Source organism: Elephas maximus, chromosome X, assembly GCF_024166365.1.
Source record: "Elephas maximus indicus isolate mEleMax1 chromosome X, mEleMax1 primary haplotype, whole genome shotgun sequence".
In the NCBI taxonomy this organism is placed as follows: Eukaryota; Metazoa; Chordata; class Mammalia; order Proboscidea; family Elephantidae; genus Elephas; species Elephas maximus.
This window is the reverse complement of record NC_064846.1, coordinates 113,826,174-113,852,819: the sequence shown is the minus strand read 5'-3', so window position 1 is coordinate 113,852,819 and position 26,646 is coordinate 113,826,174. Positions and strand designations below refer to the sequence as shown.

The window sequence follows — 26,646 nt, the reverse complement described above, 5'->3', positions numbered from 1 at the left end:
TAAAGCCTTAAAGGAAAAAAATTGCCAGCCAAGAATTATATATCCAACAAAACTGTCTCTTAAATATGAAGGGCATTTCCAAATAAACAGAAGTTTAGGGAATTTGTAAAAATCAAACCAAAATTACAAGAAATAACAAAGGGACTCCTCTGCCTAAAGAACCAATAACATCAGGTAACACCTCAAGACTAGAACACAGGACAGGACAACCAGATATCAACCCAGACAGGGAAGTCACAAAAATAAGTCAAAGCTAAAACACTGAAAATAGGGGAACAGATTGTCAATATGTAAAAGATGAAAACACTGAAACAAAAAAGAGTTATTAAATACTGTAGTCATAGATCTTTCATATGGAGAGGAAGCTAAGGTAGTATCAAGAAATAAAAGATGGGTTTACACTGAGAAAAACAGATGTAAATTTTAAGGTAACCACAAAGGAAACTAACAAACCTACACATCAAAATAAAAAAGAAGAAAAACATAAACGCTCAGCAAATACAAAATCAATAACAATGAAAAACACAAAAAGAAAATACATAAAGAAAAATGACTCAGCACAGAAAATTAAGTGAAACAAAGAAACTGTCAATACCACAAAAAAAAAATACATCAAAATGACAGCACGAAAATCACACCTATAAAAAATTACACTGAAAATAAATAGACTAAATGCACTAATAGAGAGTGGAAGAATGGATAAGAAAACATGATCCCTCTCTATGTGGAAAAACATACCATGCTCATGGATAGAAACACTCAACATTGTGAAAATGTCAGTTCTACCCAAAGTGATCTACAAATACAATGCGATCCCAATCCAAATTCCAATGACATTTTTTAACAAGATGTAGAAAAAAATCATCAACTTCCTAGGGAAAGGGAAGAGGTCCCAGATAAGTAAAGAATTACTGAAGAAGAAGAACAAAGTGGGAGGCCTCACACTACCTGATCTTAGAATCTATTATACTGCCACGGTAGTCAAAACAGCCTGGTACTCGCACAACAACATATACATAGACCAATGGAACAGAAATGAGAATCCAGACATAAATCCATCCACATATGAGCAGCTGATATTTGACAAAGGCCCAAAGTCCATTAATTGGGGAAAAGACAGTCTCTTTAACAAACAGTGCTAGCATAACTGGATATCCATCTGCAAAAAAATGAAACTAGACCCATACCTCACACCATGCACAAAAACTAACTCGAAATGGATCAAAGACCTAAATATAAAATCTAAAACAATAAAGATCATGGAAGAAAAATAGGGACAATGCTAGGAACCCTAACACATGACATAAACAGAATATAAGCTAACATAACTAACAATACACTAACAGCAGAAGAGAAACTAGATAACTGGGAGCTCCTAAAAATCAAACACTTATGCTCATCAAAGTCTTCACCAAAAGAGTAAAAAGAGAACCTACAGACTGGGAAAAAATTTTTGGCTATGACACATCGGATTAGGGTCTAATCTCTAAAATCCACAAGTTACTGCAACACCTCAACAACAAAAAGAGAACCCAATTAAAAAGTGGGCAAGGTATATGAACAGACACTTCACCACTCCAAGAAGACATTCAGGCGGCTAACAGATACATGAGGAAATGTTCACGATCATTAGCCATCAGAGAAATGCAAATCAAAACTACAATGAGGTACCATTTCACCCCAACAAGGCTCATATTAATGAAAAAAACACAAAATAATAAATGCTGTAGAGGTGTGCAGAGACTGAAACACTTATCCACTGCTGCTGGGAATGTAAAATGGTACATTTGGAAAATGATCTGGCGCTTCCTAAAAAAGCTAGAAATAGAAGCACCATAAGATCCAGCAATACCACTCCTTGGAATACACCCTAGAGAAATAAGAACCATAACACAAATTGATATACATACACCCATGATCATTGCAGCACTGTTCATGATAGCAAAAAGATGGAAACAACCTAAGTGCCCATCAACGGATGAATGGATAAACAAATTATGGCACATACACACCATGGAATACTATGCAATGATAAATCAGCAAAATATCTCACAACATGGATGAATCTGGAGGGTATTATGCCGACTGAAATCAGTCAGTCACAAAAGGACAAATATTATATGAGACCGCTATTACAAGAATCCAAGAAAAGGTTTAAACACAGACAACAGCATTCTTTGATGGTTATGAGGGTATGGAGGGAGGGAGAGGGGAATTCACTAACTAGATAGTAGGTAAGAATCATCTTAGGTGAAGGAAGAACAATACACAATACAAGGGAAGTCAGCACAACCAGGCTAACCCAAAAGCTAAGAAGTTTCCTGAACACAATGAAACACTTCAAGGGACAGAGTAGCTGGTGCTGGGGTCTGAGGACCATGGTTTTGGGGGACATCTCGGCTAACCGGCATAACAAAGTTTATTAAGAACATGTTCTGCATCCCACTTTGGTGAGTGGTGTCTGGGGTCTTAAAAGCCTTCCATCAGCCATCCAAGATGCATCAACTGGTGCCAACCCACTTGGAGCAAAGGAGAATGAAGAACACCAAAGACACAAGGAAAATATTAGCCCAAGAGACAAAAGGGCCACATAAACCAGAGACTCCATCGGCCTGAGACTAGAAGAACTAGATGGTGTCCGGCTACCGCCAATAACTGACCAGACAGGGAACACAACAGAGAGTGCCTGACGGAGCAGGAGAAAGTGTGGAACAGAACTCAAATTCTCATAAAAAGACCAGACTTAATGGTCTGACTGAGACTGGAGGAACCCCTGAAGCCATCGCCCCCAGATGCTCTGTTAACCCAAACTAAAACCATTATCGAAGCCCATTCTTCAGACAAAGAATAGACTGGACTATAAAACATAGATAATACTTGTGAGGAGTGTGCCTCTTAGTTCAAGCAGATACACGAGACCAAATGGGCAGCTCCTGTCCAGAGGCAGGAAGCAACAGGAGCTGGTTGAATGGACACGGGATACCCAGGGTGGAAAGGGGGAGTGTGCTGTCACATTACAGGGATTGCAAACTAATGTCACCTAACAATATGTATATAAATTTTTATATGAGAAATTAACTTGAGCTGTCAACTTTCACCTAAGCACAATAAAAAAGAAAAAAAAAGATTAAGTGACCATATGCACACTGAATGTCAAATGCAGAAATCCCCAGGTCTCTTCCTTTATTTGGCTACCAGAATACTGGTAACCAGATTCTTATCCTCCAGAGAAGAGATTGAAAGATGCTTCTCTGGGGACTCTGGCCAACCCAAGAAGAAAGAGCTAAAGATACTGATATCAGAGGTTCCCCAGTTAACAGCCCACCAAGATACCCTAAAGTAGAGGTCAAAGTTCACAACTCCTATGCAAGCAATCACAGCATTCAATTAGCTTGTTACTCCCTGTGATAGGTAGAATTATGGCCTCCCAAAGATGTCCCACCCTGGACCTATGAATATGGTGAGGTATCACTGCCATTATTGTGTAATGCTACAGGGCACAGCTGACCGTAAGACAGGGAGATTATTCAGGTGAGCCTGATCTAATCACACGAGCCCTTAAAACCAAAGAACTTTTATCAGCAGTCAGCGAAAAAGGAAGTCAGAGAGCCACAGCACTAGAAAGATTCAAAATGCCATTGCTGGTTTTGAAGATGAGGCAGGAGCACATGCTAAGATTGAAGAGCAGCCTCTAGTAGCTGAGATTAACCCCCAACCAACAAGACAGGAACCTCAGTCTTACAACCACATGGAACTGAATTCTGCCAACACCCTAAATGAGCCTGGAAGTATATTCTTCTCCAGAGCCTCTGGATAGATGTCCAAGCTAGGTGGCACCTTGATTTCAGCCTTTTGGTAATGTTCTATATTTCTTAACAAAGGTAATGTTTTATTATTCTTTGTACTGTGTGTACAAATTTAATATACTCTTCTGTAGAGATACATTTCAAAATAACAATTTAAATAAAAGGAGAAAACGAGAGGAAAGAAAACAATGAAAAGTGGAATCAACCCTGATACTAGAAAGGGAGGGAAGGGAAATGTGATAGTGGTAGGATTCACTTACCATTTCATACGCTACTTCCTCAGGTGTATCTGTTTCTAAGTTGAAACTGAATTCAATAGCTTCATTGTCTTTGTGCTTGCCTTTCAATTTTTTAGGGTCTTCAACCCAGAGTCTTAAAGCCAAGGATGAATTTAAACAATCATCTTCCTCTGCTAACTCCACTCTCAGTCCTGTATCCTCAGCAAAAAATGCGTGATTTAGCAGATCCCTGATAGACAACCTAATAAACAAAATATATACCTCATGACCAATTTTGCTAGTCATAAGCAAGATATAAAATTGTCACTATTTAATTAGTAAAAATTAACTACATCAAAGTAACAATCTTATTTTAAAATTTCTATGAATTAAAGTATTAATCTGACTCATTATAAAACCAAATCTTATATTCATTTTATTACTAGGGATGCAAAGGAGTCCCAACTAGCATACATACATAGTGATCTTAATTAAAGATTAATCATTACCAGTAACACATCTATATACCAAAGTTTAACATACATAAAAGTATGCCTATAGAGAATTAGAGAAGTAGTATAATACATGCTACATAGATTGCTATTGTCTGTCTCCTACTCTCCCTGTCCTTGTGGGTTTATAACTTAAAAAATCCATTTACTATAGTTTTTATTTTAGAGTTTAGGGAGAGGGTGAAATTACTATATATAGGTACTCCATCTAACATTCTAATCATCTTTCAACTACCATGAAATTTCCCAAGACATGCTTTAAAAAGCAGGTTGTAGGACTGAGAATGATATACCATGGTACCTCTTCAAGTTGTATTCTCTGTTAACTTCCCTAATCTACCAGCTCAAGCTACTCAAACTCAAACACTAGATTCTTGGCAAAGGAAACTAAAAATGCTCCCAGATATATAAACTCTAAAGTCAATTAAAAATTAAAACTCTTTAATGAATGTTATAAATAGAAGTCATTGACTCTATTAAAAATAATCCAGTCAGTGTACCTCACTCTTTAGAAAAGGCCACCGGTGAAGCTAATGAGATTTCAGCAAAGTCCAGTGGATTTCTCAAAGCACTTAAACCTGTTTTTAGGCCAGAAGTATATACACACTGGACACAACCCTAACCTAATATTAGGGGTTAACCATCTCTGAAGAGAAACAAAGAACATGGGTTCAAACAGTTCTTTCGCAAGGTGGTACAGTTAATTTCCATTTCTTTGACCAACTTTTAAAACAGATACATAATATCTAAGCTATCAATAGTACAGGCCAGGGAAAGCTAAAACTGACATATTCCATAATGTCTAGACAGAATGCCTCTCCAGTACTATTTAAAATAGATAAAGCATATTGACAGCACGGTATCGCACACGCTAAGGATTTTCAGCCCTCAACATTTTTAATGATCAAGAGACAAACTGCTAAGACAGTATTATAAGAATAAGCATACTCCATCGAATTATTAGCTTAAGGCTAAGGTGAGATGAGTTTAAGATGCCACAAATAAGCCCTGTGCCTCCCAATAAAAATTTTGCCTAAGTATTCTTACTGTAGAATAATGATAATGATAGCAGCAGAAGCCACTGTTTTATTGAATATTTAGTATACACAGTTACCCTAAGTTTGAGTTTAGATTTGAATGCTGGTCTGACTTTGAAGCCTGTGCTCTTACCAATACACTAATATGCCATGAATCCTTTTGAATATTCCAATGTTCTTTGATACAGATAATAATTAAAATACTATCCAAATGGCAATCAGAATCCAAACTTATTACTTCAGTACAGTACTTTTAACCTCACTTAAAAACATACCTAGATGCAGCCTGTTGGTATAAATGCTAAGAATGTTCTGTGATAAAGCTATAATTAAACAAGCCTTATTTTAGTTGCTTTATACAGTCTCAGATATGCAACACTAAGCCTACATAGAAAACTAATAAGAATGGGGGACAGTTAATGAAATGTGGGTGGAAGTAATTTCTATAAAGGACATATATAAATCAAAACATTAACCTACCAATGTCTGTCAGCTACTGTTCAATTCTCAAATTAAAGCTAACACTAAAGGGAGTTGACTGTAAGAAAACAGAATTGTGATACAAATAAATTCAGAATAATCTTTCTAAAACAAAAATGTCCTTAACACCTCTACCATTATCATGACACAAGGACATATGATCAAATAAAAATATCTGGTAGTCTGATGGTTAAAATCAAAAAAAAAAACTGTTATTAAAAAGCATTTAAGAACATACCTGAAAGTGGCATATTATGCGGAAGCTCTTTACTATCAACTGTTAGAAGCAAGTTAACCTGTGAGGGCCCAATGACAAACTGATATATGAAGGTGATGAAAGTTTGTCACAACACACATACAAATACAACCCAAATGATGGTTCAAGAAAAGTTCAGCACATGATGTCAAAGTCTAAAATGGCAAACAACATTGACTGATACACTTCATTCTATACAATATGATTTGGCTCCCACTCAAGAGCCATACCCAGCATGATTGAAAGGTCAGAAAATGTCCCAGTGCAATATAAGAGAAAAATATATCCATCAGGTATACCGTTTTGCAACATTTGTACCCACCTTTCAGATTTGTTCTGACGAATACATCCTTCAATAATTTCTTTCACTTCAGGATCAGTGACTTTATTAAAACTTGCTGGTTTTATGCCCTAGGAGAAAAAAAAAATGGTTTCTAGCCACAAATTAAATAATTCAAAGCCTGAGTCAACTTCATATTTATTAAACATTATTTTTACTATTAAATCGTATTCCAGTTTTCAATGAGAGAAATACAAGTCTAACAACTATTTTGACAAGGATTGTGTCTTACGTCTATAAATAACAGTGTAAAACTGGAAACAAACTAAATCTCTAATAATAAAGAGAAACTGACATAAAATAATATTATTTACATATAGGATACTAATCGGCAAAAATTGAAAACATCGTCAATGTATTTAATGACATGGAAAATTTTTCATAATTTAACACTAAGAAGGGAAAAAAGTAGAATTCCAACTTTTACATAAGCTTAACACTCAATTAGCAAAATATAATAAGTATTTTGGAAAATCAGAAAAAAAATTAAGGTCATTAAAAATATTTCTAAGACAAGGCAGGGCCAAGATGGTGGAATAGACATGCTTCTGGTGAACCCTCTTACAACAAAGACCCCAAGAAACAAGTGAAACGAGTATATTTATGACAAGCTAGGAGCCCTGAACATCAAAGGCAAAGTCAGAAAATGAACTGAATGGCAGGGGGAGGAAGAGACGGTTTGGAAGCAGAGAGGAGAACCGGACCTACATCACCAGGAGCCATCAGGTACCATCCCAGGAGCAGCTGCGGCAGGCTGATACTAGTGTTCAGCCACAGTTTTCTCAGGGAGAAGCAGCCAGCCATACAGTCTACTCACAACTCCGGAACCAGAGAAGAACAGTGCTCTTGGCGAAGCTAAGTACTTCCGTATATTTTACCACACCCCCCGCCCTCAAGCCAGTTTCAGCGGCTGTTAATTTCCATGGGCTGAGATAGGCCCTGTTGAGCACTTAGAGCCATCCTCCGGGCCCTGGGGAAGGACTAAGGAAGGAATAAACTCGTAAGTGTGAGAAAAGATAATATGCCAGCTCCACTAACCGGGAGAGCTCAAGACAGAAACGGTTCCTGTCCAAGCATAAGAAGTCCGTGGACTTTGAGTACCTTTCCCCTCTGCATGGATGTGTAATTTCTATAAAGGACATATATAAATGAAAACATAAACCTATCAATACCTGTCAGCAACTGTCCAATTCTCAAATTAAAGCTAACACTAAAGGGGTTGACGATAAGAAAACAGAATTGTGATACAAATAAATTCAGAATAATCTTTCTAAAACAAAAATAGCCTTATCACCTTTACCATTATCATAACACAAGGACGTATGATCAAATAAAAATATCTGCTAGTCTGATGGTTAAAATTAAAAACAAAACCAAAACTGTTATTAAAAAGGATTTAAGAACATACCTGAAAGTGGCATATTATGCGGAAGCTCTTTACTATCAACTGTTAGAAGCAAGTTAACCTGTGAGGGCCCAATGACAAACTGATATATGAAGGTGATGAAAGTTTGTCACAACACACATACAAATACAACCCAAATGATGGTTCAAGAAAAGTTCAGCACATGATGTCAAAGTCTAAAATGGCAAACAACATTGACTGATACACTTCATTCTATACAATATGACTTGGCTCCCACTCAAGAGCCATACCCAGAAAGTCTGAAAGGTCAGAAGATGACCCAGTGCAATATAAGAGAAAAATATATCCATCAGGTATATCGTTTTGTTACATTTGTACCCATCTTTCAGATTTGTTCTGATGAATACATCCTTCCAGGAGGGAGACCTGGGTTCAATTCCTATCTAGTGCATCTCATGCATAGCCACCATTTAGGAAAATCAAAACAAAGCAAGAAGCTACGATACAGTAAGCAAGCATAAAATAAACTAATACAATAACTTACAGATGGCTTGGACACAACAGTCAATATCAAGTCACAAAGAAATAGATGATGATCACTTCTACAAGCTCTCAAAACAATGATTCAAGGAATCTTCTGAAAGAAAGTGCCTTCCTGGAATTACCAGATGCAAAACACAAAAGATGAATACACACAACCCTTCAAGCCATCAGAAAGGAAATCAGGCAATACTCAGAACAAGCCAAGGAACACACAGATAAAATAAAGCAGCTGAAGAAACTAAAAATGTTATTCAGGAATGTAATCAAAAATTTAATAAGCTGGAAAAATCCCAGACAGACAGCAATCAGAAATTCAGAAGATTTACAATGAAATTACAGAAGTAGACCAAATCTGGTTTTTTGAAAAAATTAACAAAATTGGTAACCATCAGCCAAAATGAAAAAAGAAAAACAGTAGAGGAAACAAGTAACCCAAATAAGAAATGAGATGGGCGATGCTACGACACACCCAACTGAAATTAAAAGAATCATATCTGATTACTACAAAAAATTTTACTCTAACAAGTTTGAAAACATAGAAGAAATGGATGAATTCCTAGAAACACACTACCTACCTTAACTAACATAAACAAAGCTAGAACAACTAAACAAAACAACATAACAAAAGAAGAGTCTGAAAAGGTAATCAAAAAACTCCCAACAAAAAAAAAGCCCTGGCCTGGACAGCTTCATTGCAGAGTTCTACCAAACTTTCAGAAAACAGCTAATACCACTATTACTAAAGGTATTTCAGAGCATAGAAAAGGAGAGAATACTCCCAAACTCATTCTAAGAAGCCAGCATACACCTGATACCAAAATCAGGTAAAGATACCTAAAGTTTTATATCCCTCATGAACTCAGATACAAAAATCCTCAACAAAATTCTAGCCAATGGAATTCAACAACATATGAAAAAAATAATTCACCATGACCAAGTGGGACTTATACCAGGTATGCAGGCATGGTTCAACATAAGAAAAATAATTTATGTAATCCATCATATAAATAAAACAAAAGAGAAGAATCACATGATTTTATGAATTTCTGCAGAAAAAGCATTTGACAAAGTTCAACACCCCTTCATGATAAAAACTCTCAGCACAACAGGAATAGAAGGAAAATTCCTCAACATAATAAAGGGCATTTATACAAAGCCAATAGCCAACATCATCCTAAATGGAGAGAGTCTGAAAGCATTCCCCTTGAGATCGGGAACCAGACAAGGATGCCCTTTATCACCACTCTTATTCAACATTGTGTTGTAGGTCCTAGAAAGACCACTTAAGCTAGATAAAGAAATAAAAGGCATCCAGATTGTCAAGGAAGAAGTGAAAGTATCTATTTCTATTTGCAGATGACATGATCTTATATTCAGAAAACCCTAACAAATCCTCAAGAAAACTACTGAAACTAATAGAAGAGTTCAGCAGAGAATCAGGATACAAGATAAACATACAAAAATCAGTTAGATTCCTCTACACCAACAAAAAGACCACTAAACAGGAAATCACCAAATCAATACCACTTACAGTAGCCCCCAAGAAGATAAAATACTTAGGAATAAATCTTATCAGAGATGTAAAAGACTTATACAAAGAAAACTACACAACACTTCTGCAAGAAACCAAGAGACCTACGTAACTGGAAAAACATAACTTGCTCATGGATAGAAAGATTTAACATTGTAAAAATACGTATTTACCAAAAGCCACCTACAGATTTAATGCAATTCCAAACCAAATTCCAACAACATTCTTTAAGGAGATGCAGAAACAAATCACCAACTTCATATGGAAAGGAAAGAGGCCCCAGATAAGTAAAGTATTACTGAAAAAGAAGAACAAAGTGGGAGGCCGCACTTCACCTGATTTTAGAACCTGTTATACCTCTACAGTAGTCAAAACAGCCTGGTACTGGTACCATAATAGACCAATGGAACAGAATTGAGAATCCAGACAGAAATCCATCCACATATGAGCAGATGATATTTGACAAAGGCCCAAAGTCAGTTAAATGGGGAAAAGATAATCTGTTTAACACATGGTACTGACATAACTGGATATCTATCTGCAAAAAAATGAAACAAGACCCATAACTTACACCATACACAAAAACAAGCTCAAAATGGATCAAAGACCTAAATATAATCTAAAACGATAAAGTTCATGGAAGAAAACATAGGGACAACGTTAGGAGCCCTAATACATGCCATCAACAGTACACAAAACATTAATAACAACGCAGAAGAAAAACTAGATAACTGGAAGCTCCAAAAAATCAAACACCTATGCTCATCCAAAGACTTCACCAAAAGAGTAAAAAGATAACCTATGGACTGGGAAAAAGTTTTTAGCTATGACATTCCCGATTGGCACCCGATCTCTAAAATCTATATGATACTGCAAAAAGACAAATAACCCAATTAAAAAATGGGCTAAAGATAGGAACAGACACTTCACTAAACAAGACATTCAGGTAGCTAACAGACACATGAGGAAATGCTCACAATCATTAGCCATTACAGAAATGCAAATCAAACCTACAATGAGATTCCATCTCACCCGAACAAGGCTGGCATTAATCCAAAAAACACAAAATAGTCAATGTTGGAGAGGTTGTGGAGAGACTGGAACACTTATACACTGCTGGTGGGAATGTAAAATGGTACAACCCCTTTGGAAATCAATTTGGCACTTCCTTAAAAACCTAGAATAGAACTACCATACCATCCAGCAATCCCACTCCTTGGAGTATATCCTACAGAAATAAGAGCCTTTACATGAACAGATATATGCACACCCATGTTCAATGCAGCACTGTTTAAAATAGCAAAAAGATGGAAGCAACCAAGGTGCCCATCAATGGAAAAAAAATGGACTAACGGATAAATAAATGTTCACACAATGGAATGCTACGCACCAATAAGGAACAGTGATGAATCTGTGAAACATTTCATAACATGGAGGAATCTGGAAGGCATTATGCTGAGTGAAATTAGTCAGTTGCAAAAGGGCAAATACTGTATAAGACCACTATTATAAGAACTGTAGAAATAGTTTAAACAGAGAAGAAAATACTCTTTGATTACAAGAGTGGGGAGGGAAGGAAGGAGGGAGAGGGGTATTCACTAATTAGATAGTAGATAAGAACTACTTAGGTGAAGGGAAAGACAACACAAAGTACAGGAGAGGTCACCACAACTGGACTAAACCAAAAGCAGTTTCCTGAATAAACTGAATGCTTCAAAGGCCAGCGTAGCAGAGCAGAGGTTTGGGGGCCAAGGTTTCAGGGGATATCTAAGTCAATTGGCATAATAAAATCTTTTAAGAAAACATTCTGTATACCACTTTGGTGAATGGCATCTGGGGTCTTAAATGCTACCAAGCAGCCATCTAAGATGCATCAATAGGTCTCAACCCACCTGGAGTAAAGGAGAATGAATAACACCAAAGACACAAGGTAATTATGAGCTCAAGAGACAGAAAGGGCCACATAAACCAGAGACTACATCAGCCTGAGACCAAAAGAAGTAGAAGGTGCCCGGCTACTACCAATGACTGCCCTGACAGGGAACACAACAGAGAACCCGAGGGAGCAGGAGAGCAGTGGGGTGCAGACCCCAAATTCTCATAAAAAAGACCAGACTTAATGGTCTCACTGAGACTAGAATGACCCCAGTGGTCATGGTTCCCAGACCTTCTGTTAGCCCAAGACAGGAACCATTCCCAAAGCCAACTCTTCAGACAGGGATTGGACTGGACAATGGGATAGAAAAAGATGCTGGTGAAAATGAGCTTCCTGGATCAAGTATACACTTGAGACTATGTTGGCATCTCCTAGCTGAAGGGGAGATGAGAGGGCAGAGGGTGTCAGAAGCTGGCGGAATGGACATGAAAAGAGAAAGTGGAGGGAAGCAGCAGGCTGTCTCATTAAGGGGAGCGCAATCAGGACTATATGGCAAGGTGTATATAAATTTTTGTACGAGAGACTGGATTTGTAAACTTTCACTTAAAGCACAATAAAAATTTTTAAATATATTTACATATTTTTGAAAACTCCAAATAAGGGGTTTATCTCACACATTCCAAATCAACATATATGTATGTGTTTGTTTCTGTATATACTTTCAAGTAATCTATATTATTTTCATCCTTAAGCAATACTAAAATATTGAACTTCAAGTTAATTTTCAGGTTCTAGGAATTCAGTAACATATAAATGAAGTCCAGACAATTTTCAAAAGTCCCGTGATAACTGTATTAGCTGCTAGAATCTACTTATTTTACATTCTATTATCCTTTTTTTCCATCAACTTTAGATTTAAAAGAATCCAAGGAAGATCACTGCAGTCAGTATTGTTCACAATAGTAGAAAGATGGAAATACAACCTAGATGTCCATCAACAGATGAATGGATAAACTATGGTGTATATACACACAATGGAGTCTAACACAATGATAAAGAATAATGATGAATCTGCGAAGCATCTCGTAACATGGATGAATCTAGAGGGCATTACGCTGAGTGAAATAAGTCAATCACAAAAGGACAAATATTGTATGAGACCACTACTGTAAAAACTCATGAAAAGGTTTACACACAAAAAGAATCTTTGATGGTTACAAGGGAGGGGAGGAGTGGGGATGGGAAAACACTAAATAGACAATTGATAAGTGGTAACTTTGGTGAAGGGTAAGATAGTACATAATTCTGGGGAAGCCAGCACAACTTGTAGAAGCCAAGGTCATGGAAGCTCCATAGACACATCCAAACTCCCTGAGGGACTGAATTGCTGGGTTGAGGGCTGTGGGGGCCATGATCTTGGGGATCATCTAGCTCAATTGGCATAACATCATTTATAAAGAAAATGTTCTACATTCTACTTTGGTGAGTAGCATCTTGGATCTTAAAAGCCTGTGAGTGGCCACCGAAGAATACTCCACTGGTCTCACCCCTTAGGAAACAAGGAAGAATTAAAAAAAACTAAACATGCAAGGGAAAGATTAGTCCCAAGGACTGATGGACCACAACTACCATGGCCTCCACCAGACTGAGTCCAGTACAGCTATATGGTGCCCAGCTACCACCACTGACTGCTCCCACAGGGATCACAATAGAGAGTCCCGGACAGAGCTGAAGAAAAATGTAGAACAAGACTTTAACTCACAAAAAATGCCAGACTTACTGGCCTGACAGAGACTGGAGAAACCCCGAGAGTACGGCCCCAGGACAATCTTCTAGCTCAGTAATGAAGTCACTCCCAAGGTTTACCCCTCAGCCAAAGATTAGACAGGCCCATAAAACAAAATGAGACTAAAGGGGCACAGCAGCTCAGGGGCAAGGACTAGAAGGCAGAGGGGACAGAAAGCTGGTAATCGGGAACCCAAGGTCAAGAAGGGAGAGTGTTGACATGTCATGGGATTGTTAACAAATGTCATAAAACTGTATGTATACAGTTTAATGAGAAATTAGTTCTGTAAACCTTCATATAAAGTACAATTTAAAAAAAAAATCATTGCATTCATTTAATAGAAAATTCCAAATAAAGGCCGCAACAGAAAGGTATAATAGTAAGAATAACTATCATAGAATGTCGCAATCTGAGCTCTAGTTCTGGATCTGTCATACTACCTCACAGGACCCAGGATCAGAAAGCCTAGTTTTATACACTAGATAAATCTGGTGAGATGAGTTAATTTGGACCCCAAATTCAAGAAGATTTTGGATGGAAACCAGAATTGTAATATGGCATTTGTGTGATTTAATAACAAGGTCATCATTCAAAAAACGGAACTATAATATTTTATTTATTGCAGAAAAAACCCTCTTTAGCCTTTCCACTGATCTCTAACCATTCCCCAATGCTAGGTAATTATTGCCTTTCTCTACTTCTAGGTAAAAGTTACTGAGGAGCTGTAACATACAAAATCAAGTACAAACTCCTTTTCTATTTGTGACCCTCCGAAGTATGGACTCAAACTTTTTAGCCTTATCTGTTTTATCAGCTCTTTGTTATGGAAAATTTCAAATAAACTCAAATGTATTGAGAAAAGTGTATAATGAACCCCCATTAACATCACCAGATTCAACAACAATCAACATTTTGTCAACCTTGTTTCAGCTGTCTCCTCCCAAACCTTTTTTTAACCTGAAATATTTTAAAGCCAATTCTATGCATCATATCATTTCAACCACAAATTCACCAGTTTGCAACCCTAACAGATAAGGGTCTTTTTTTTTTTAAAAAAAGTCATGTAATTACTTCACCCAAAATGATTACCAGTAATTCCTTAATAACCCAAAAACCCAGTGCCATCGAGTCGATTGCGACTCATTGTGACCCTATACGACAGAGTAGAACTGCCCCATAGAGTTTCCAAGAAGTACCTGGTGGATTTGAACTGCCGACTAGCCGTAGCACTTAACTACTACGCCACCAGGGTTTCCAATTCCTTAATATCATCTAAAATTCAGTGCACATTCAAATTTTGCAAATTGTCTCAATGATGTCTTTTCAGTTAGTTTATTCAAATCGAGATGCAAATAAGGTCCATACATTATACGTGGTTGGTAAGTCTCTTGCAAAGGCACCCTGGAGCTGGCTCATACCATCTCGCCAGAGCCAGCTATTAAATTTTCAGGAATTTTGCAGGGCAATTATTAAACAGTCATTATAAAAAAATATTCAGGTAAATGATACTAAAAGCTACCATTTTTTAAAACATGCTGTATGCCATATATTTTAACCTTCATATCCCTACAAGACGGACATTATCTCTAGTTTACAAATAATGAGACTGAGAATCAGAGGTTGTGACTTGCCCAAGTTCACACAGCTACTGATTGATATTGGAAGGTTTTGACCCCCAGTATGACTCCAAAGGTTTATTCAGGGAAACAGCAAGAAATAAGACTAAAATCCAGAATGTGAGACATTCCATAGGACAAAATGACCTCGTTTCTCCAACAAATAATTTCATGAAATATAAAGAGAAGGAGGGCTGTTATAAAAGCAAATTAGGAGTAGTGTTAAGTGTGTAAATATTTAACAAATGACTTTCTGAAAAAAGAAAAAGCTCTTGATTTCGAGTGCTTGCTGATTTCCATCGTGGAAATGCTCTCACCATGACTGATTTCAAGTAGCCAGTGTGATTTCACTAAATGTATAGTTGGGAAGAGATGCACAGTGGCACTCATTGTACAGTACATCCACCATACAAATACAATAGATGTAAATAACCTCAAGAGCATAAAATAGATACTAGTAAAATGTACTAAAATAATTGGGAGGGATGAGTTTTCAGTATTTATTACCTTATCTTTTAATATAATATTATTTATAACTGAATAAATTATATATTACATATAATAAGTTATACATATTAAAAAAAAAACCCAGTGCCGCTGAGTCGATTCCGACTCATAGCGACCCTATAGGACAGAGTAGAACTGCCCCACAGAGTTTCCAAGGAGCACCTGGCGGATTCGAACTGCCGACCCTTTGGTTAGCAGCCTAATTATATTTTTTACAGGCGGACATACAGTTATACCAGCACCATTTGTTAAGAAGACTGTCTTTTTCCCATTTAACGGACTTTGGCCCTTTGTCAAGTACCAGCTGCTCATAGATGGATGAATTTATGTCTGGGTTCTCAATTTGTTCCACTGGTCTATGTGTCTGTTGTACCAGTGCCAGGCTGTTTTGACTACCATGGCTGTATAAATAGGTTCTAAAAACAGGTAGTGTGAAGCCTTCCACATTGTTCCTCTTCAATAATGCTTTACTTATCCAGGGCCTCTTCCCTTTCCATATAAAGTTGGTGATGTGTTTCTCCATCTCATTAAATAATGCTGTTGGAACCTGGATCAGGATTGCATTGTATCTGTAGGATTGCATTGTATCTGTAGAACATTTTGGGTAGTATTGACATTTTCATAACGTTGAGTACTCCTATCCACGAGTATGGTATGTTTTTTCCATTTATGTTGGTCTTCTTTGGTTTCATGCAGTAGTTTTATAGTTTTCTTTGTATAGGTCTTCTACATCCCTGGTTAGTTTTATTCCTAAGTACTTGATCTTCTTGGGGGCTATTGTAAATGGTATTGATTTGGCAATTTTCTTCCCAAAGTTCTCTTTGTTGGTGTAGAGGAATCCAACTGGTTTGTATCCTGCTACTTTGCAGAATCCTTCTGAGTTCCAGCAGATTTGTTGTGGATTCTTTGGGGTTTTCTGTGTATAAGATCATATCATCTGCAAATACGGGTAGTTTAACCTCTTTCTTACCAATTGGAATGCCCTTTATTTCTTTTTCTTGCCTTATTGTTCTAGTTAGGACTTCCAACATGACGTTGAGTAAGAGTGGTGCTAACGGGCATCTTTGTCTGGTTCCCAATCTCAAGGGGAATGCTTTCAGAATCTCTCCATTTAGGATGATATTGGCTGTTGCCTTTGTACAAATGCCCTTTATAATGTTGAGGAATTTCTCTTCTATGCCTACTTTGCTGAGAGTTTTTAATCAGGAATGGGTGTTGGCTTTTGTCAAATGCCTCTTCTGTGTCAACTGAGATGATCATATGATTCTTTTATTGTGGATTGTGGTGGATTAGGTGAATTGATTTCTAATGTTAAACCATCCCTGCACACCAGGTCGTGCAGTGGTTAAGAACTCAGGTGCTAACCAAAAGGTCAGGAGTTTGAATCTATCAGAAGATTTTTGGAACCCTGTCCTATAGGGTCGCTACGAGTCAGAATCAACTTGACAGCAACGACTTCGGTTTTTTTGTTTTTCTTTTCTGGTATCTTTATTGAGTTTCTTTCTTGATGTTCTGTTCTTCTCCAAATGGGGTGTACTGAAGTCTCCTACTATTGTTGTAGAACTATTTCTCTTTTCAATGCTGTTACAGTTTATGTATTTTGGAGCCCTGTCATTAGGTACATAAATATTATGGTTATGTCTTCCAGGTGTATTAACCCTTTAATCATCATATAATGTCCTCTCTTATCCTTTATGGTGGATTGTACTTCAAAGTCTATTTTATCAGAGATTAATATTGCCACTCCTGTTTTTTCATTATTTTTTGTTTGATATATTTTTTTCCATCCTTTTAGTTTATGTCTTTGTGCTAAGGTGTGTCTCTTGTAGATAGTACATACATGGATCGAATTTTTTTTTATCCATTCTGGCACTCTGTCTCTTTACTGGTGCATTTAGGTCATTTACATTCAGTGTAATTATTGATAGGCATGAGTTTATGCTTTCATTTTGTTGTGTTTTGTGTGTGTGTGTGTGTGGTTTTGACAGTTTCTTTGTTCGGCTTAATTTTCTGTGCTGAGTTCTTTTCGTTTACCAATTTTCTTTTCATTTCTTTCATTACTGTTGATTTTGTCTTTGCTGAGTCTTTATGTTTTTCTTTTTTATTTTGGTGGGTAGGCTTCTTAGCTTCCTTTGTGGTTACCTTGAAATCTATCTTTATTTTTCTAAGTTTAAACTAGTCTTTTATTTCTTGATAGCGCATTGACTTCCTCTCCATATAGAAGTTCTATGACTACACCATTTATTCCCTCTTTTTTGTCTTTACAGTGTTATCATTTACATATTCACATCTCTGGGTCCCTGTTGTCAGTCTTTTTGCTTTCTTTTATTTTTGAGAATTCTGTATCTGCGTTGGTATCTGGTTCATCTTTCCGATGTCCTAGTCTTGGATTGTTGTCTGATGTTGCTGGTTCTCTAACCAGAGAATTCCCTTTAATATTACAATTTTGGCTTGGTTTTACATATTCCCTTAATTTGTGTTTATATGGAAATGACCTAATATTGTCATTGTATTTGAGATACAATTTTGCTAGACATATAACTCTTGGCTGGCAATTTTTTCTATCAAGGCTTTATATATATCATCCCATTGCCTTCTTGCCTGCATGGTTTCTGCTGACTAATCAGAGCTTAGTCTTATTGGTTTCCCTGTATAGGTGACTTTTCATCTATCCCTAAATGCTTTCAGGATTCTTTGTCTTTGGTTTTGGCAAGTTTGATTATGCTATGTCCTGGTGACTTTCTTTTGGGACCTGCTCTTTATGGGGTTTGTTGAGCTCTTGGATAGGTATCTTCTTGTCCTTCATGATATTAAGGAAGTTTTCTGCCACAAATCATCAACAATTCTTTCTGTGTTATTAAGGAAGTTTTCTGCCACCAAATCTTCAACAATTCTCTCTGTGTTTTCTGTTATTCCTCCCCCACCTCCCATTATGGAACTCCTATCACTTGTAGGTCTTCCCTCTTGATAGTATCCCCACATAATTCTCAGGCTTTTTTCTTTTTTTTTTCTGACTTTTCCTCAAACAAATTGGTGTCAAGGGATTTATCTTCAATCTCACTAATTTGGACTTACATTGTCTCACTTCTGCTCCTATGACCTTCTATTGAGTTATCTAATTCTGAAATTTTACTGTTAATCACTTGGATTTCCAGTTGATGTTTTTGTATGGTTTCTAGTAGCCTATTTATTCTGTTGTTTTATTCTTGTATTGTCTTCCTGAATTCTTCTATTGATTTGTCTGTGTGTTCCTTGGTTTTGTCTGTGTTTTCCCAATCTCCTTCTTGATCACTTGGAGAGCTCTGTACATGAGCCTTTTGAATTCTTTATCAGGTAGTTCCATTGCTTTATCTTCCTCCAGAAGGTTTTCTGGCTCTTTATTTTGGTTGCTTGCTGGAGCCATACTGTCCTGCTTCTTTAGGTGATTTTGATATTGACTGCTGTAACTGAGGCATCGAGAAGTTATTATATTTATTTATTTATCATATATTTGTTTGGAGCCCTGGTAGTGCAGTGGTTAAGAGCTCAGCTGCTATGTCCTAAATTTTTGTTTTGTCTTGATATATCCAAGTAGGCTGGGTGTGTGTGCTACACTGGTCATTAATCTAGCCATGCTGAAGCTCTCACCTCCTATCTCCTGGTAGGCAGAGCAGCTACTAGGTGTGTGAGCCCAGGATTCTATCCACTGTTCTTGTGCTGCTGCTGAGGATGTAGGTGGCGTTTTTGTGAGGTGAGGTATCTGTCCTGCTGGTTATCTGGCAGTGGGTGCATGGGGTGTTCTCCCTGGTCATTGGGTTGGGTGTTGTGTTACACTCCACCACTTGCCAGATGATCAGGGTGAAGGTGCCCAGGTCACTGGTCACTGAGTGTGGTGTGGGGACTCTCACCTACAGTCCTGGGCAGGCAGGGCTGTGTGGGTGTGTTCAGAGCAGGCACAGATCTCTGGTGGCAGTGGGCCATCAGCTGTCCCTGGGTGCCCGGATAGAGGGTGTGCCCCGTCCACTAGAATGCATAGTGGGGGGGAGGGGTAGTGTAGCCCCTCCTTGGGTGCCTGCTGTCATTGGCTGGAGGAATTGGGGGGCACCACTTGATCTCAGGCCCCGATATGGACGGCCGGATGGAGTGAATGGTACTGCCGACAGACCCTCAGGCTCCTGGTGTAGGTAGTTAAGGCCCCTTTTTAGGGGGTGGGGCAGTGTCAAATGGCACAGATCTGCAGCTACCACTTGCTGCTGCAGGTGAAAATAGGCTTCAACTGGGAACTCTGCCGGCCTTATGCCAACAATGTACAGGCTGTGCCAACTCGACCAGCAAGGCACTGGTGCTAGTGATTAGAGGGGGTGGAAGGCACTGCAATCACATGGAACCCCTGTGCCAGTGGCTGGGTGAAGGGGTAGGCACCTCTGGATCAGGGCTGTGAGTTCCCAGCTTAGGGGGCATGGTGGTGTTGAATGCCACAGGACTGGCGTTGGAGCAGCGAGGGTGATGGGAGGGGGAAGGGAGTGATCCTCGGCCCATGTAGTCCTGGTGCAGTGGACAGGTACTGTGGTACGTGTGGTGGGTTGGCAGCATTCACTTAACTTTCGCAGGTCTGGTGAGTTGCTCCTGCTTAGCTGCACGAGATGGAGTGCTGCTGCTTATCTCAATATGTCCTCACTGTGCAGGTCCAGCTAGCAGGACACCGACGATCCAGTGGTTCATAATTCCTCTTTTCTGCTGTTTTTGAATCGTCTCTCCTTCCACCTGTCACTCAGTCCGAGTCTTCATCTTTGTCTTTGATGCTTAGGGTTCCTAGATTGTCTTATATATCTGATTCACTTGTTTTTTTGGGTCTTTGTTGTAAAACGGATGACATGAAGTGTCTGACTATTCTGCCATCTTGGCCCTACCTCCCTGATGAACTACATTTTGAATATCCCTTCAGGATCAGGCTTTCAAAACTGGAAGTAACCTTCAAAACCAATTAGCCCAATCTGTAATATTTAGCTCTGAAAAAATAAGATCCACCTAATAAATATCTAAAACTTCTTTACAAGTGTATATGGATGATATACCTGTATATTTTCCCAAATATAGAACATTTTACATAACCTCAACAGAGTATAGGTTATACAAGTCTTGTGTCATTACAATTAAAGCATGTTTCTTAACCATTATATTAAATTTAATACTGCTATACAGAAGTAAACCAAAATTAGCTTGAGTAAGCTGACTTTACCTTTAACAGCATGTACAGAAATTTATGTTAATTAAAAAAAATAAAGTTATACCTACGCTAGTTACTTTACGGTATATTTGAGCTGCATTCTGGCACTCAGAATACGGGTACTCTGAAGTAGCCATTTCCAGCATACACATTCCAAAAGCATAGACATCTACAGATTCATCATAGTGTTCTTCATACATCTCTGGGGCCATAAACTCAGGAGTTCCTACAAAATAACACCACAATCACATTTTTATTAAAGAGAAAAATGGATCCACCAAGAGCACATTCCCTTTACCATAAGGGTTACCTGAGTTAATTTCTGCTACTAAAAGCAAATTTATAAATATAAAATTTAACACTTGTTATATCTATATAAAGCACTTACAGTATTTCCTAACTTTCCTTACTGTTACTTACAAATTGAAATGCTCGAGATTACTAAAATATTTCTTTTTAGCTATTCAGATTTTTTCAAGTTAAATTACTAAACCATCTTCTTAAGTCCTCAGAAACTTTCGATAATCTTAAATATATTATCCCACAAAAAAAAATACACTAGGTATCTCTGAAATAAGTCAATATAAAATAGATATTTCAAAGCAAATTCACATTCTAGGCCAAACCAAACCCACTGTCATCAAGTCAATTCCAACTCATAGTGACCCTACAGGACGGAGTAGAATTGCCTCCATTGGGTTTCCAAGGCTGTAAATCTTTATGGAAGCAGACTGACACATCTTTCTCCAGTGGAGCAAGTGGTGGGTTCAAACCATAGACCTTTTGGTTAGCAGCAGAGTGCTTTAACCGCTGTGCCAAAAGGGCTCCTTATTCTAGGCCAGGGGCCAGCAAATATTCTCTGTTAAGGACCAGGGAGTAAATATTTTAAGCGTTGCTTTGGTCTCTGAAACAACTACTCAACTCTGCCATTGTAGGGCAAAAGCAGCCATCCTGAAAAAAACCATTGTCGTCGAGTCAATTCCAACTCATAGCAATCCTATAGGACAGAGTGGAACTGCCCCAGAGTTTCCAAGGAGCACCTGGTGGATTTGAACTGCCAACCTTTTGGTAAAGCAGCCATAGACAATATGTAAGATAATGGGTGTGGCTGTTTTCCAATAAAACTTTATTTACAAAAACAGGTTTGAGACCTAATCCCTCTTCTAGACCTATAGATTTGAGACCTAATCCCTCTTCTAGACCTTAGAATTGACAAATATCTCTTCACCCAAACAATAAATTATAAAATATTAATCACCAATAACGCTCTTAGCAAATGATGTACGCATTAAGGTGGCTAGTCCTAGATCACCAATCTTCACAGATCCAGTGGGTCCCGTGATGAAAATATTGTCACACTTTAGATCCCGGTGAATAATAGGAGGAGTCCTAGTGTGCAAGAACTGCAACCCCTTTAAAATTTGCCTGCACCAGCTCCTTAAGACCTTTGGTTTCATGACTTTGAATCGTTTTAAGTACCTACACAAAGAAACAAAAAGCACAGATAAATGAACTTATACCTACCTTACTGTACAAGCACTATTAGGGTAAATCACAAAAGTTAGCTGATATTTCATATACTACAATTGCAATTACTGAGTTATTTCCTATTTTCTCTTATGGCAAAAAGTTTTTTTTTTAATTTAAGTCCTCATTCTTAGACAAGACATCCTACCAAGTTTAACATTTTTAATTCCAAACAGGAATTAAAAGTAGTCCTTGGCTTACGACGTATTCAAGTTACGATGAACCGCACTTACGACCATCAGTATATCTGGAACATTGCAGCTTCCTGAGGGGAAGTTACGGGCAAATGCGTGCAGTGGATATGTGAACATGCTCCAAGCATTTGATGAGATTAATATGATAGAAGAGATCAGTGAAAAAATCGTCCATATGGCAAAAACACTGAATTTAGAACTTAATATCGCCGAGGTGAAACAGCTCACAGATTATGAAGAAGGGGGACTGACAGATCAGGACTTAATGCATTTTGAAAAGAAAAGGAATGCTGAGAAAGAAAGAAATAATGAGGAAGAAGAAGAAGAAGAGAAGTTGTCATAAATTTTTATAGTTGCTTGAAAAACATGGACACAAACACTGATCGCTTTGCTAAAATCAATAGGCAGATTCAGGAAGAAATGAGATGTTACCATGAAATATCAACAGAAAAAGAAAAGGACCATACAGACAATTCTCACTAATTTTCTGACTAGAAACACCATTTCCAGGGATAATCCAGATGATCCAGAACTTTCCACAAGTGAAGTTATTACTGCAAGTGACAAAACGTCAACATCTTCCAACTCTTCTTCAATGTCAGAGTAAATTTTAATGATTTGTGTATTTTTTTTATGTATGCATTCAAATACATCTAAGTTTATATGTAATGTTTCCAACCCACAAAGACAAATAAAGATCAGATTTATAAAGATATTGATAATAAAAGGCAAGAATGAAAAACTAAAAAGAAAAAAATGAGGTATTTGACTTACGTCAGAACTGACTCACGATAGAGTCACAGGAACAGAACTCCATCGTAAGTCAGGAACACCTATGTTCTAATCGGAGTGGCCTTTTACTGAATGGCAGCACAGTTCTAAAAAGAAAAGCCTTCTCTATTCCATAACAATTGCTTATATACAATCATCTCTGGTTTTAGCTATGTAAAATTTTAGTGCAAAGATGCTAGAAAACATAAAATGCATGTCTCATAATTAATATTTACAAATAAGTGATGAAACCACCAAATGAAAAATATTAGCTAAAAAAAAAACAACTATAATTACATAAATACGTGAACTAGGACAACTCCCCAACCTTTCCTTATCTTTTCCAAAATGGCACTACATTATCTCCACATCATTTCCAATTCTAAAATTTCATGACATCCCACAAATATTAATTTTCCAACACTATATAACAAACATTACTAACATTCTTTTTTTTTACCTGCATAGTCACTAGATTCAGATTCTACAAATTCTTTAATCAAATAATGTTATCTTACAAACTCTTATGACTCCTGAAATTATTTCAGAATCAAACTCCACTGGCACTATCAGAGTCTACTTACGTCTTTAAGGTTCCTGATGTCATTAGTTCAGTCACTAGTACAATACATTTCTTTCCTTTTAATACAGACTCCCAGGAATCATAAAATCGAACTATATTGGGATGCTGTAAACCCTTTAACATCTCTGCTTCTTCTTTGAACCTTTGCTGCTCAGCTTTGGTTAACTTCCGATCCTGAAATGGAGAATCAAGTTCCAAATTAAAGTCATAGAAATTCTCATGCACATTCCTAAAATGACTCAAAAGAGTGAATTTTTGATTTATTACTGCCTGTCAGTTCTTTTTTTAAGACCTATATAGCCACTGATCTCACACAGCAATACAGCAGTTGTTACATTTCATACCTATATTATAAATCCACTTGCATAATAAATCAATACCTTGAAAAAGAGTATCTCAAAATGAATTGTGAAAAAGTAATACTCAAAACAGGTAAGAAATTTTCTCTAAGACAGTCCTGAGTTTCCACATCTAAAGGATCTACAAAGTCAAGGCAGAAATAATTGAAAGTTAGACACCCAGACAATAACCCTGATTAAATTTCTGAATTGCCAAAACAAAAGTGCTCCAGGTGTCCAGAAAAAAACTCAGCATACCAATCACTGAAAGAAATTCAAATAGGCATTGAACCTGCAGTCTGGTACACTAAATTCTAGAAGTTAAAGGAGCAATGTTCACAGAATTCTGAGGGAGGACTGTGACCCTAAATTCTGAACCCAGACAAGCAACTGACCAAGCTTCTAAGGGAAAAATATGCACATTTCTACACAGTAAGTACAAAGAAAGTATACCACCACACATCCATTCTTAAAATATTATTCAAAGAACTTCCATAAAAATTTGGTAGAATAAAGTAGTTAAAAAGGTGTGGCATACAATAAACATCAGTAAGAAATTTCCAATAAATCTTACTTAAGAGTTGAGCCTAAGTAATTGTTGTTAATGTAGTTGATAAAAATGAATTTTGTAAACATTATTTAAAATAGAAGATACACAATGCAAAAAGCACAGTGTGAAATAAAAATGCTATAGTCCAGCTTCTCCAATTATTTGCTTAGCATATAGATTGAATAAGTATGGTGAAAGGATACAACCCTGACACACACCTTTCCTGACTTTAAACCACTCAGTATCCCCTTGTTCTACTTAAAGGACTGCCACTTGGTCTAAGTACAAGTTCCTCATGAGCACAATTAAGTGTTCTGGAATTCCCATTCTTCACAATGTTATCCACAATTTGTTATGATCCATACAGTTAAATGCCGTTGCATAGTCAATAAAACAGAAGTAAACATCTTTCTGGTATTCTCTGCTTTCAGCCAGGATCCATCTGACATGAGCAATGATATCACTTATTCTGAATCCATCCTGAATTTCTGGCAGTTCCCTGTTGATGTACTACTGCAACCACTTTTGAATGATCTTCAGCAAAATTTTATTTGTGTGATATTAATACTATTGTTCAATAATTTCTACATTCTGTTGAATCACCTTTCTTTGGAATGGGTACAAATATGGATCTCTTCCAGTTGGCTGGCCAGCTAGCTGTCTTTCAAATTTCTTGGCATACACAAGTGAGCACTTCCAACACTGCATCCATTTGTTGAAACATCTCAATCAGTATTCCATCAATTCCTGAAGCCCTGTTTTTTCCCAGCGCCTGGACCTCTTCCTTCAGTACCATCAGTGCTTAATCAAATGCTACCTCCTGACACGGCTGAATGTTGACTAATTCTTTTTGGTATAGTGACTTTGTGTATTCCTTCCATCTTCTTTTGATGCTTCCTGTGTTGTTTAATATTTTCCCTGTGGAATTCTTCATAGTTGCAACTCGAAGCTTGAATTTTTTCTTCAGTTCTTTCAGCTTGAGAATGCCGAGCATCTTCTTCCCGTTTGCTTTTCTATTCCCAGGTCTTTGCACATTTTTTCCCCTCATTATTATTTTGTTTTTTATTGTGCTTTAAGTGAAAGTTTACAAATCAAGTCAGTCTCTCATATAAAAATTTATATACACCTTGCTATGTACTCCTAGTAGCTCTCCCCCAATGAGACTGCACACTCCTTCTCTCCACCTTGTATTTCGTGTGTCCATTCAGCCAGTTTCTGTTCCCCTCTGCCTTCTCATTTCGCTTCCAGACAGGAGCTGCCCACACAGTGTCATGTGTCTCCTTGATCCAAGAAGCTCACTCTCACCACTGTCGTTTTCTATCCCATAGTCCAGTCCAATCCCTGTCTGAAGAGTTGGCTTTGGGAATGGTTCCTGTCTTGGGCTAACAGAAGGTCTGGGGACCATGACCTCTGGGGTCCTTCTAGTCTCAGTCAGACCATTAAGTCTCGTCTTTTTATGAGAGTTTGAGCTCTGCATCCCACTGCTCTCCTGCTCCTTCAGGGGTCCTCTGTTATGTTCCCTGTCAGGGCAGTCATCGGCTGTAGCCGGGCACTATCTAGTTCTTCTGTTCTCAGGGTGATGTAATCTCTGATTTATGCGGCC

General features: G+C 37.6%; 1 protein-coding gene across 6 annotated transcripts in view; it reads right to left on the bottom strand.

Annotated features, from left to right (window-relative positions):
* The window catches only part of WNK3 (WNK lysine deficient protein kinase 3), a 428,084-nt gene that overhangs the window by 222,790 nt on the left and 178,648 nt on the right, over positions 1-26,646 (bottom strand). For all 6 annotated transcript variants that reach the window (XM_049872575.1, XM_049872573.1, XM_049872574.1 and 3 more), the window contains exons 3-7: positions 24,157-24,329; positions 22,339-22,559; positions 21,149-21,306; positions 6,632-6,720; positions 4,067-4,286 (exon numbers count right to left, since the gene is read on the bottom strand). In XM_049872575.1, the coding sequence (XP_049728532.1) occupies positions 4,067-4,286; positions 6,632-6,720; positions 21,149-21,306; positions 22,339-22,559; positions 24,157-24,329 (861 nt within the window). The remainder of the gene's footprint in view (positions 1-4,066; positions 4,287-6,631; positions 6,721-21,148; positions 21,307-22,338; positions 22,560-24,156; positions 24,330-26,646) is intronic.